The 12,823-nt window shown below is 38.4% G+C and overlaps 1 protein-coding gene across 11 annotated transcripts in view; it reads left to right on the forward strand.

Moving 5' to 3' along the window:
• Positions 1-12,823, forward strand: part of PTPRM (protein tyrosine phosphatase receptor type M) — a 457,694-nt gene that overhangs the window by 248,207 nt on the left and 196,664 nt on the right. For all 11 annotated transcript variants that reach the window (XM_032690775.1, XM_032690785.1, XM_032690804.1 and 8 more), the window contains exon 11: positions 1,262-1,364. In XM_032690775.1, the coding sequence (XP_032546666.1) occupies positions 1,262-1,364 (103 nt within the window). The remainder of the gene's footprint in view (positions 1-1,261; positions 1,365-12,823) is intronic.

Genomic DNA, 12,823 nt, shown 5'->3' on the forward strand with positions numbered 1-12,823 from the left:
CGCTGAGGAGTTCCGCAATAAAGTATTAATGCAGTCCTTACTTGCATATGTAGGGCAATATGGATAAGGAGAGAGAAGTTAATTTACCTTTCAAGTAGATGCAGGTACTACTGGGAAGGTGAAAATGATTGGAAAATACACTTGAAAGAAAGACCCACATTGTTGGAGCTATTTAATTTGCTGGAGGAGCCTAGAGGTTGATATTATCTGTATGTGGAGCATAATACACTCTTGAGTATCTTCATTGTTATGGTACACACAAGGTATCCACTGACTGGAAGAAGAAACTAGATGAACTGAGATGTCAAATGGGTCTCCACATTCAACATGTGGTATATAATTAGCCTTTGGAAGAATCTGCTGAGGAAAAGATGTTCTCCCCCACCAAATGTATTTTCTCTTTCATGTGGGAATTAGTTTAGGGAAGTTCATTGTCCTGCATTATTCCTGTGGTCAGAAAAACCATTGCAATGACCACTTTTTGCTTCTGTAGCCTTTAAATCTGTTAAATGTGCATTATCATTAACAACTGGACAATAAGGATACGACAGGCTGTCAAACAACCAATTAACTGAGTAGCCATCCATCCAATGTAGTGATAAAAATGGGACTAGAGGATAGCACTGAAGAAAGTAGCAACAGTAAAAGACAATAACTGAGGCATCATTTGTTTTAATCACAACTGTAATTCTTTAATGAAGACACTGTTTGCAAAAGTGCTGAGTGTGGCTTGAAACTAAGATAGACTGTCATGGTGATAATTCTGCTTCGTCATTGTAAATTATGTCTGTGGTGGACAATAGACCCAAGACAGTTATAGCACTAGTTAAAATTCCAGGAATGAGAAATTCTGAGAGTGCATCCTGATACAACTGACATATTGAGAAAGCTGGGCTCTGTTTCAAAAACTGTAGTCACTGCATGCTCATTTGCAGATGCTCTTCTCAAGATAACTTTTCGTTTCCAAGTCATGGATTTTCAATACTTTCTGCAAACTTAGTCCTACTAGTCTCTGTTTCCTGTCTTGAAATTGGCAGTGAACTGGCATTTCTTTGTTTGGGATTTGTTTGTTATTTTTTTCCTGAAGTTATTTAACAGTTGTCTCACAGTTGCATTTTAACACAAAGTATCTTAGACTTACAGTGTGGTCTTTGTATTTGAAGAAACCTTTAAAATTACATATTCAAATAAAGATACAGATCTTGAAAGAGGAAACACAGGAATAATGATTTTATTTACTTCTTTTCTTTTGTTATTCTAGCACCCTCTATGCCACCATATGAACTTGAAACACCTTTGAATCAAACTGACAGCACTGTGACAGTCTTGCTGAAACCTGCACAGAGCAGAGGCGCTCCTGTCAGGTACTGGGGGAAAAAATCTTTATAAAATTAAAACCAAATTGATTAATTTCTTGAACATGTTTTCTGGGGATTTTCTACACACCAATCAGTGTCTAAATTCGTGTCTGTATTAGCTCTAATTAAATTAAATAACTGAAGAAAATGCAAGTGCTTTGATGTTGAGTGTTCGTGTATTGTTTAAAGGATTTGATCCAGATGCAAGTGGCTTGTTCTTTGAAGATAAGGAACAAAGCCATAGTTCTGTTGTGTGGGTGGCTTCTTTAAGGTAATTGCTTACTGCAGTGTTATAAGTTCAAGGGCATATCACATTTTTTATGCTGAGCTACTGTCTTTAATATTCAATTTTCTTGTTTACTTCACAGATTTAAGATAGTCGACTCTTAGTAAGTTAGCCAGTTTCAACAGTATGTCACATTCATAAAGTATTTACATGTATTTGACCATGATAGCAGAAATAATAATTATAAAAATTAACCTGGAAAGCCAGTAGCTTGTATTCTTTAGTTTTATATAGCATCCATTAATGAATTTCCAATTTTCAGATATTTATTTCCCTGCCAGATACATGATACTGTGTAAGCTCTTCATTGGCTAGAATAAAAGATACCTGCTTTTCAGTGAAGAAAACAGAGGAATGGTTAGATTATTTTGAATGAGAACCAGAAATTAGCTCTTTATTTAGATGAGAGACTTTTCAGAGCTTTAGGATGTTTTTTCGTTTGGCTCATTGTGTATCCTTGTTAATTCTTTCATTATTGTAGGAAGAGTTTCCATCAATACTGAGTGACTATCAAGTATTTTCATCCTGATGATAAGGTTTTTGATAATTTCTGTTTGGGAAATACAGATCTGGTATTCACATATATGCACGAATGAAAATAATGTTGCTTGGGTTTCCTAAGAATATTCAGCCTTTCATATAATTCTTTTTTTTACTATTAGCTATATATATTTTCATAGGTATGCATTTAGGAAATGCTATCCAGTTGGTCATTCAGACAGCTTTTTAAAAAGAAAATGTAACACTTTGGGGAAGTCCAAACCACCTGATGAAAAAAGCAGAAAACATTAGAGCACATTTAATGAAAATGATTTAGCAGGTTAGATTAGAAACAGAATTACTTGATGTTTGTCTTACCTTATCTCACGAAGATTAGTGTACTCCAAGAATCTGGATTAAAATAATACAAGTTGGAGTCGTTGTTTAAACATGAACATATTAGGCCATTAATAAAAAAATGGTTTCATTCCTTTTATCTGCATCATGAACTAAAGATGATTGACTCCTATAGCAGAAGTGACACATCAGAAACTTCACTGACAATAGAAAGGAGCTCATTAGGAGATTAAAGTGTGCCAAATAAGTGGATGAGTGATTAGGAAAATAGGAGGAGAGATTTAAAGTGACATGAAGCTATAGAACTGACAGATGAACACACAGCAGCAAATTTACGGAGGTCCTTTGCAACAGGTCTTAAAATGAATGCTGACTGCAAAGCTGACTACCATCTCTGCTGAGTGAAGCAGAGTGTGAAAATGAAAGTAGGAATTTCTTAATACTTCTAACATTTTCCTGTGCATTCCACACTGCTTGCAGAACACATTCTGCATGTGGATTTTATCATGTTAATCTGTATTCATTGGGTGCTAAAAGTTTAGTCATACTTCATTTATCGACACCACTAAGCAAGATGCCTTGTCTATTGATTCTGCTACAGCTATTGGCTTGGTTAATGCAGATTTTTGAAACTGCACCAAACTCGCAGTGTAAGTGATTGTTGTTGTTTTATTGATCAACACATCAACCATGATACATAAAATTCTTTAATTTCTGAGATGAATAAGGAGAGCACAAATTCTACCCTTCAAGTCAACAAAGCTGATACCTTAGGTCATTCAGAATTCCAACATTTTATTGTGATTAGATTCTTTTTCTCTGCTTAAATATGAAAAATCCTGATACCTTATGCCATTTAGAATCTACACACAACCACCACAGCATAAAAGGAGAGAAGGGGCAATGCTGATTGTTTAAATGTTGATTCAAAAGGACTTTATAAAAATGTTCAAAAAGTTCTGTTTACAATGATAAAGTACACATTAATCATGAAGGCCAAATGGCATTCCAGATTGTTTGAGAATTCATAAGACTGGACATGATTAAAATGTATTTTGTCAGATTTTTAATACAAGTACTGCTTGCTTTGTCTTCAATTTCAGGTCCAGCATGTTTTATGGCTCTTGCTGTGTTTATTTCAAGGAGATTATTTTGGAATTATAAATGTTTAAAGCAGTAATGCATTCAGTAATGATGAATGTATGTACTTCTTTAACAGCTGGCTAAGCTATTTTGATTTTTAGAGAGATTGTAATTTGCAAGGCTTAAATTAAACAAAAAAAGTTTAAGGTGATGGCTCTATGGAAATTGTGTAGTATATGTCTTATTGTCTTATTATTCTCTTTTTTTCGGATATGTGTATGTAGGAGTCAGTGAAGTTTTAAAGAATTTGTATAAAAAGCATACGAATGCAAATAATTTTTTCTGTGAGGGCTCTTCAACATCTGTTGAGGGGTGAGTCACTCTTCCAAGGCAGTGACATTTGTATCTTTTACTTCTTCAAGGCAAATAAGCCTAAAGTAGAAGACTCGGGGGCCAAATTGTCTGTAAATGTATATCCATATACTTCAACTATGGAATGCTAATTTATTGCAAAGATGTGGCTTATACACAGAAATGAGAACTGTAATACTCATTGACTGCATGTATTTAGTGTTATTTTTATATTCATCTGTGTTCGAAAAAGCTTTAGGTTGTTTGCCATGTTCCATTATAAAAGGTTCTTGTGACCTTCTCTGAAAAAGTTTTCCTGCGAGTTTTTAGCTTCAGTGGGGAGAAGCAAGTTTTCTTTGTTACACCTATTTCTATTCAGTCTTACCATGATAAAGGTCAAGTGTTTCCACTCCTTTTATCTGTTTACATAAGCAGCAAAATGTTGTCCCCATACCACCTCCTCCCGCTGTTCTTTGCAACATCCTCAAAAAACTTTAACAGTAAACATCCCAAAGATTTTGGCCCAGATAACACTGGAACCACCTGTCAATAGCAAGCACTCTGGGAGCAGCAGGCTGGGGAAAGGAGCAAAATGAATACAAGAGAAGGCAAGAACATCTGGGCTCTACTCTACCTCCTGATCTCTTTTTCATATTGCATTACAGAGTTTGGCTTAGCTGGATTTGCCCCATTAAACCCTTCTGACCAGCTAGTAGCCCACTCAGCCAACCTTTCTGCTCTTAGAGATACCAAAGGCAGTTGGTACTTTCCTCTTCCAGTCTATAGCAAGAGAACAGGATGACCAAATATGTCAACTAGAAAAGCCCTGTGGCTGTAATACTTTGGGATGCCAGAGTACTTCTGCTCTGAGTATGTGGGGTCAGTCCAGCAGCACCGAGAGCTGCAAAACCCAGATAGGAGAGGGAGAACTGCAGCAATTGCCAACTAGTATAATTTAAAAGTACCTTAAAGAAACATGCAGAAGGAAGTAAATAAACTTTGAATTATGTGAGTTGAAAGCTGACTGTTCTAGAGTTAAGGCAATCTATATACTCTCCATGCATACCCTTTGTCATCTTTGTCTTCTTCAATATGCATAAATAAGAACTCTACTGGGAAAATATAGCAAACATCTCTTCACTTGAAGTGCTTAATTCTGAAACGTACTTTTAATCTCTCTACCCTGAAGAAATAATGTGTATTTCAGCTCAGAAGGCAATAATAAGCTATTAAGTATTTTGCATTACAACTGAAAATAAACGTAGAAATTTCAAACTACATGTTATTTAAAGTGATAAGCACTCCTTTCTACTACTTCATTAGAGGAAGTCTTCATTAGATGTTCAGATTGCTTAAATTCTGCAGAGATTTAAGCTTCTTATTGGCCTTATGCAGACCTTTAGAGGCACCCTTTAAATACTTGGTTCATTGTCTCAGGTGGAATGAAAACCTTCTGCACATGGTCCCTGGAATAGGAACAGCACAATTCAAAGGAAGATGCATTGTGTAAAGAAACCTTTGTCAACCTAAGTCCAAGGACCACTTCATTCCATATATGGTTTAGCCATTTCATCAGCACTCATAGTGTAATAATTTTTAATTGAATGACAGAAGACACCCAATTCCTACCCACTGACTAGCAGTAAGTTAAACTGAGGGCATCACCTTTGAAATGCAAAGACTCGTATATGATGCAGCAGTTCCTGCCAGAACCACCATGCACTACACACAAAACAGAGGTCACAGTTGTCTTCCTGCCACACACATTACAAGGCAGGAGAATATGTCTTAGGGCCTCATCTCTTTCCTTCAGTATGACTGGTGCTATGAGGATCGGCCTTCCTCATGTCTGGCCGTCGTCTCTGCTTTGTCACAGTTTCTACTCCCTTCCCTTTCTGCTGGCAGCAGGTGTTTTCACTACCTGTGCCACATCAGTTAGGTCATGCATATGCTTCTGTATGAAGAAATGGGATCATCTGAAGCCTAAGAGTGATTTTTCAGGATCCTCCAATCTGACAGACAGCCCTCCAGAGAAGATACTGCCTATTTTCATTCTCAAAGTGTACCATCTTTACAAAAAACACCCAACTGGTCAGGAGATCAGCAGATTAAATTGTTTCCCTGGCAATCAGGAAATAAAAAAAAAAAACAACCAAAAAAACAAGCAAGCTAGACAGGGTGTTTGGAAACTCATGGCAGATACCACTGGAACTCAGAAAGTAGCAGGGTTTCAAACACTCAGAATAAAAAAGTTTTAGGGTATTTTCCATAACTTCAAAAATAACACAAACCACTTGCATTGGTATTGTGAGCACATGGCAGCCACAGGCCTGGGCCTCAAAGTTGCAGTCCTGTTCTCAAAGAAGAGGTACTGGTATCTCAGTCTGAGTTTTTGTGTTGCATGGTAAGAGTGCAGCATTAATTCTCATGTGTGTATTATGGAGACAGATATCATGGGTATGATTATAAATTCAAGATGCGTGAACAAGTGAGTTTTGAAATGGAAGAATGCTGATTTGCACAGTAAGAGATGTGTTAGTGTTCTGTGTGGGCAGAAAGATGGCAACGGCACATGGAAATAAAGACCTTACAATATCTGTACTTTTAGCTTTGTCCTCTCACAGTTCCTACCTTGCACATTATGTAATGCTAGCGTGTTACTGTAATTTCCTTCTATTTCCAGTGACTTTACATAGTAATGCAATAATGAGAGAAAAAAAAAAAGCTTATGTAGACACACCTGAGGAGAGAAATATCAGAACTATAGATTAACCAGTGGACAGCTTCCCAATAAAATGAAAAGTGAACTCTGCCTTTTCCAGAGCTCTGGATATTTGGTCTGGATATTTGGAGGACTTAAGATAAAGAAATGGTTATGTTGAAATAATGTAACTATACGTGTTCAAGTAGCATTACTAACTCAGTAGTATTCTGAAATGCTGTGTTCAGAATACAGCCTTTTTAAATACTGTGAGACCACAAGGTCTAAAGAGCGTGAAGGGAACTTGCTGTCCATTCCTTCATTTGCCTGCCACAAGCATCATTTCAATTGCTTGAGGGCTGGATAAAGGTTTGAATTGTATGTTGTAGGGTCAGCTCTTTCCAAATCATAGTTTTAAAACCAGTAAGGCAGCCAATAAACTTGTTTGAGGATATCAGTGGTACAAAGGGGACTGGGTTTTATTAATGTCCATAACTGTCACTTCTTTATAGTAACAAGTATAATTATTTACAGCAGAAAGGTCAGTTTCAGTTTCATTGAGATAACAGTGCAATAATTGCTTGTGCTGTAAAAATGCTATAAGTCTTTTTTGTTATTCAGTAGAACCTATTCTTGGCTTTTTGCTGTGACCTGAGTTAGAATTTATGGTATATGTTGCTTGGACATGCATGGTGTAGCTTCACATGTCCTGCTGGCTTGTTCAGAAATTTCCATGGTCCTTTTCCTGTGACTTCTCTCATGGTCCCTGGGTAAAGGACTACTGATCCATAATTTCTTTAAGTACTAATTTGTGTCACCAAGAACCCAGAACATATTGCTATCTGTCATTTAGCAATTAATAGAAATTAATCCATGATAAATAAAGCAAGCTAGAGCAAGTCAAGAATGAAAGAGAAAATAGATTATTCCATATCTCTGAAGAGGTTACTTTTCAGTTTTGTAACTTGCTAATCATTGCTCACAGATTTGGGTTATAATTAACAATTGAAAAATTTGCTGCACTGTTATGAGGTACTGCTCTTTTTTTTTTTTTTCTTGACCTTCCTTCTACATGCTGGCCTTAAGTAGGTTGCAGTGGAGACTATATGTTTGCATAATTCCTAATGATAGTCTTCCCTACTGCATACCTCTCATTCTGACAGCAGGGTAGTCTAGTTCAGCTAGGCTAGTTCTCTCTTAAGATCCTTTAGTCTGCTGGGTTTTTCCAATCTGCCTGGTGAAGGCTGAAGTCCAGCAGCATTTCAACCAGTGAATCATAAGCTCTTGGAACTCATACCTGTTTTGCTGGCTCTGGGCTGCCAACTTCAGTCAGCATTGATAAAAAATGCTTTTTATTAAATCTACTCACTAAAATGAACAGCTTGATTTCTGAGTACGAAAGGAACAGAACAAGGTCATTTTGTCATATCTCTTTCTAAGGAATGACTGCTCAGTTCCAGATTAACCTGCTTGAGTTCTGACTTCAAGTGTGTGCATTTACTAGTGAAATTTATATGCCCAGTACCATTCTCTTGTACTGAGGCCAACTGGCTAAAAACAGTCCATATTCATACTGCAGAGCTCCCAGACACTGGTAGATTACTAGTTGGGAATGGGCCCTGATTCATGTCTAGAAATTTTGGGAAGAGTGGTAGCTGGCTGGTGACACAGCCCTGCTGGGGACCTTTCAAACCATCTAACAGGAGGAGAATGTTGCACATATAGGTTAGATGGATTTTAGGCAGCTCAGTATTAGCAAGTCTAAGCCATCAACTTGTTCTCATATATCATCATGTTCTCAGTAAACAAGTAGAAACCTCTAACTAGAAGTACAAAGTTCCTAAAGCTCCTCCTAGGCAAACAAGAGACCTGAAGTCCATGTTCCTTTCTCATGTGACTTTTAATGTGTTATATTTTAGATGGTATTTAAATAAAAACATAAATAATGGACAGAATAAGGAGAATATCCATTTGATTAGACAGGTTTCTTCTTGAATGTTTTCCTGGTTCTCTGATTCTTCTTGTGTTTTTGTTTTCATGCTAGACCAGCCTCAGGATAGACCACAGTAGTGCTGTACAGATGGCTGGGATGTGGGAGCAGTATGGTGAAAGCCTCTCAGGTTGAAAACAGCATTGAACGCTAGATTCCAATTTCTGAGAACATGCTAGAGTTGTTGGGTTATTGTGGAAGAAGCTGGCATGACTGTCACATCTCTCATGAGAGCTCTCATAGACATCTGTATCTTAAGCAGATACAGACCTATACAGTAAAGCCCCAAATAAGGTGCCTTTTAGGTCTTTCAGTGTAAGCATCTACTTCTGGCTGAATTTAGTAAGTTCCTCAGTTAAAGGGCCCATTGATCAACCCATAGAGACAGTATGAGAGGTCATATCCTACCATCATGTCAGAGTAGCCCTCTGGAGTTGCAAAGAGACACGTTTCTCCCACTGAGAGGGGCTCAACTGTATTGCATGATTTTTGAAAGGGTACTCAGTTTATACATACCCAAGATCAAACGCAGAACAACCAGAGCACTCCTTGAATATGTAAGACATGCTGTTGCTCTGTGCTTACTGAAGGGTGCCAGGGATTTGTTTTAATTTTACTGTATGCTGTGGAAGGATTGAAGAGGGAATATATGAGTCAGCTACATTTCCCTGAATGGCTGTTGAACAGGATTATATGGGGACCTACTTTAGGAGACATTTTAAAGTCATTTTCTGTCAGTGTGTATCACAGTAGCTGTATGTTGGTCTGTAGCCACAGTGCTGAGTGACCCATTGTAAATTCCTGTAAAACTCTGGTTATGAATTGTCAGGCACATATAACCCATGGCTTTCACTGATGATCTTAGTGTATGTTCTATATGTGCACTTCTCATATCCTGTGTGAAATTATATTTTCCACAGTGGCTTATCATGTTACCTCACTTCTTTGGTTTTTGTGAAGGTTTGAATCCCATTGGTATTTTTACTCTTTGAGTGGTAGGTGCCCAAGTGAGGTGTCCCAAGTGAAAAGTATGGTGTCACTTTTCACATTGGTTCACTCATTGGACTCAATAAGCACTGAAGTCAGGTTTGCAGGTCATACGGGAAGCCATATCTTCTTGGGCCCTGTTAGGACTGAAGCCTTGGCAATGTTGCACAACAGTCTTTTGTGCTCTAGCTATGTCATGCACTTTATATTTTCTGTGGTTCTTGAGATTCAAGTCCTTTTCTTTCATAAGTATTTAAATCAACTATGTATTTTTAAGTGGTTCACAAGAGCTCTAAACCAGTGACCATGATATAAGTACAAGTTCACTGTGCTGTATTGTGAAGTACTGAATTATCAACTGAGAGGTGACCCAATGACATTCTGAGTGTTTTGTTTATAGATATAAAATATAAATATAACACATTATAATTCATTTAACAGTAATCCTGCCTGCAGCATTGGATTGGAATGTTGCACAGAAAATATTGAATAGCCTTTGGGATGAGATGCAAAGGTTGTGTTTTGTGAGCTAATAACAAAGACGCATGTTGTAAGATAGAGGCTCATTTTTGGAAATAACATAGGAGAAAAAAGTGTGTACGGATGGCCTTCAGTATGACTGTGAATCGTCAAAACATGGCATGGCTGTGAAACAGGCAAACCGGCTACACACCGGGTGGGGTTTCCAGCAAAGGTGACAAGCAATGAACACCGTTGTACAAGACACTGGTAGGACCTCAAGTGAACTCCTGTGCCTAGTGCTGAACTATGAATACCAGTTTACTGGCACTACAGCAGTGGAGCGTTATGGCATAAATTGTCAGGGAAAACTTGTGTTACATACGGAGGTACCAAGAGAACCCTACTTGTTTCAACTAGCCTGTTAAGGCCAAGAGAAGACGTGGTTATTTTCTAAAAATACATCAGGGGAATAAACTTCAGAGGGGAAGGAAAGCAGTTTCAGTTCAGTGAGCATATATATATAAAAAGCTCAAATATAAATTTTCTACCCAGTGGTGGATTGGAACAGGTAGATATACATATCAGGAAGGTGGTGCTAGTTAAGTTTATATAAATAATTATGAGATGTGGTGCTGTGTGAGGATTAGTCACACAGCACAGTGGTGCCAGGAGTCTTTTTTTTTTTCAGTTTTCTGTACATGACAACCCCCCGAAAAAGCACAAGGTTTTGTCAAGATTCTCACATGGACCTGGGTTGTCCAAGTGACAGGGAACCAAAATTCCGTTAGGCTTTTCTCATATGCAGGAAAGCAACACAGTATCACAATCACAAATTCTGCAACATAGAAGTAACTGGTACCATTTTAATTGCCTTTTCCATAGATTCTTTGACAATGGTACATTTTCATAGTGCCATTGACTTTAGGATTTTTTTCTTCCAGTATTGTGCATTTTGAGCAAGTTTGTGCAAGTCCTTTATTCACTCATCATCATGGCTAGGCTTTGCGAACGAAGATTTGGGAAGGCACTATCCACATTTGCTGCAGGCACGCTGGTGGCTTATGAGGCCAATACGTGACAGACATATCCGATTGCAAAAGGCACAACAGAAAGACTCCTTAGGTGGTGTAATCTGCAAGACACGGTTCTTTCTGCGTTGCCTTTTTTCCTCGAGAGTGATCCTGCGTGAGTTCTCAAAGGAGACAGCTGCATTATAGATGGTGTGTCTCCAGGCCTCCCGATTGGAGGCCAGAGTAGACCAGTTATGGTGATCAATATGGCTAAGGCTGAGATGTTGTTTAACATCCTGCAGCGTTTAACATCCTGCTTTGCAGATGCTGCTGAGCTCTTTGGGCTGGAAGTCAGCTTAAAGAAGACAGAGGTCCTCCATCAACCTGCGCCTCAGGAAGTCCCCCATCATCCCCACATCACCATTGGCCAATCAGAGCTCAAATCAGTCCAACAGTTTAATTACCTTGGTAGCCTCATCTCCTCAGATGGTAAGATTGACGGAGAGGTAGACAACAGGTTAGCTAAGGCATATAATGCTTTTGGAAAACTCCACAAAAGAGTACGGCGTAATAAACACTTGAAGAAAAGCACCAAGATCGGTGTTTACAAAGCCATAGTGTTGTCTACTCTCCTATACGGCTCCGAATCATGGGTCATCTACCGCCACCACCTGCGTCTCCTAGAACGCTTCCATCAACACTGTCTCTGTACAATCCTTAACATCCGCTGGTCAGATTATGTGACCAATACATCTGTACTAGAGCAAGCAGCTGTCACAAGTATTGAGGCCATGTTGCTGAGAACACAGCTGCGCTGGGCAGGGCACGTCTCCAGGATGAAGGACCACCGCCTCCCTAAGATCCTGCTCTATGGTGAACTTGCCACCGGCTGCCGCATGAGAGGAGCCCCGAAGAAAAGATACAAGGACTCCCTGAAACAACATCTCAGCCTTTATTCACTAGCAAAGACTAAATGGCTGCATTTAAAAAGATTTTGTTACTAATATGTAAATGTATGGCTGGAGGACTGTGGTTTCCAGGACAAAGTAATTTGGGGCAATTTCTAACTCTCAATGTGAGTAATATTTGATTCAACCATTCTGTGTGTACTAAAGCACTTTGATCATGCATTGCAGGCAAACTTGCTTAATATTAAGTAATGTTAAAGGAAACAAAAAGCTAAAGAAGAATGCTACATGGAAAGAGGAAGAAAAACTATAGATGCACTCTGAGTGAAATGCTGTCATTTCCCACACTGGATGCTGAAGGAGTACTCATTTTACTGAACATTAACATGAAAACTTTGTTTTACTGTTCATTTAAGTAGGAAAGGAAATCACTGGCATTTACAACAAGCATCATGACTCTAAAGCATTGCTAAGTAAAAGCTAATCTGCTCAACTGGATTACATTAAATGACATAAAGAAACATTAGAGTCACTTACTGGGCTCTACAACTGAAAGCAGCAACTCTTTAGTCAGGAGCAGCATAAATGCCTCAGCCTAAAACAGTCTCAGAGAGCAGTAGGATAGATGTCTAAGGCATTATAAAAATGTTGAATTGAGGAAGAAATTACCATGGGGAAATCAGATGAGGACAGATGAATTAGCTGCATTCTCACATCTAGAGTTGAAGCTGTTTTCAAGATTAGCCTCAAAGGGTAGTAGAAGCACAAGACCAAAATCTCATCTGTATTTAACAGTTGTGCTAATCCTGAACTGTGCAGAATCTTTTATCTACAGCCAGATTTCCTGTGG

Source organism: Chiroxiphia lanceolata, chromosome 1 (assembly GCF_009829145.1).
Source record: "Chiroxiphia lanceolata isolate bChiLan1 chromosome 1, bChiLan1.pri, whole genome shotgun sequence".
Classification (NCBI taxonomy): domain Eukaryota; kingdom Metazoa; phylum Chordata; class Aves; order Passeriformes; family Pipridae; genus Chiroxiphia; species Chiroxiphia lanceolata.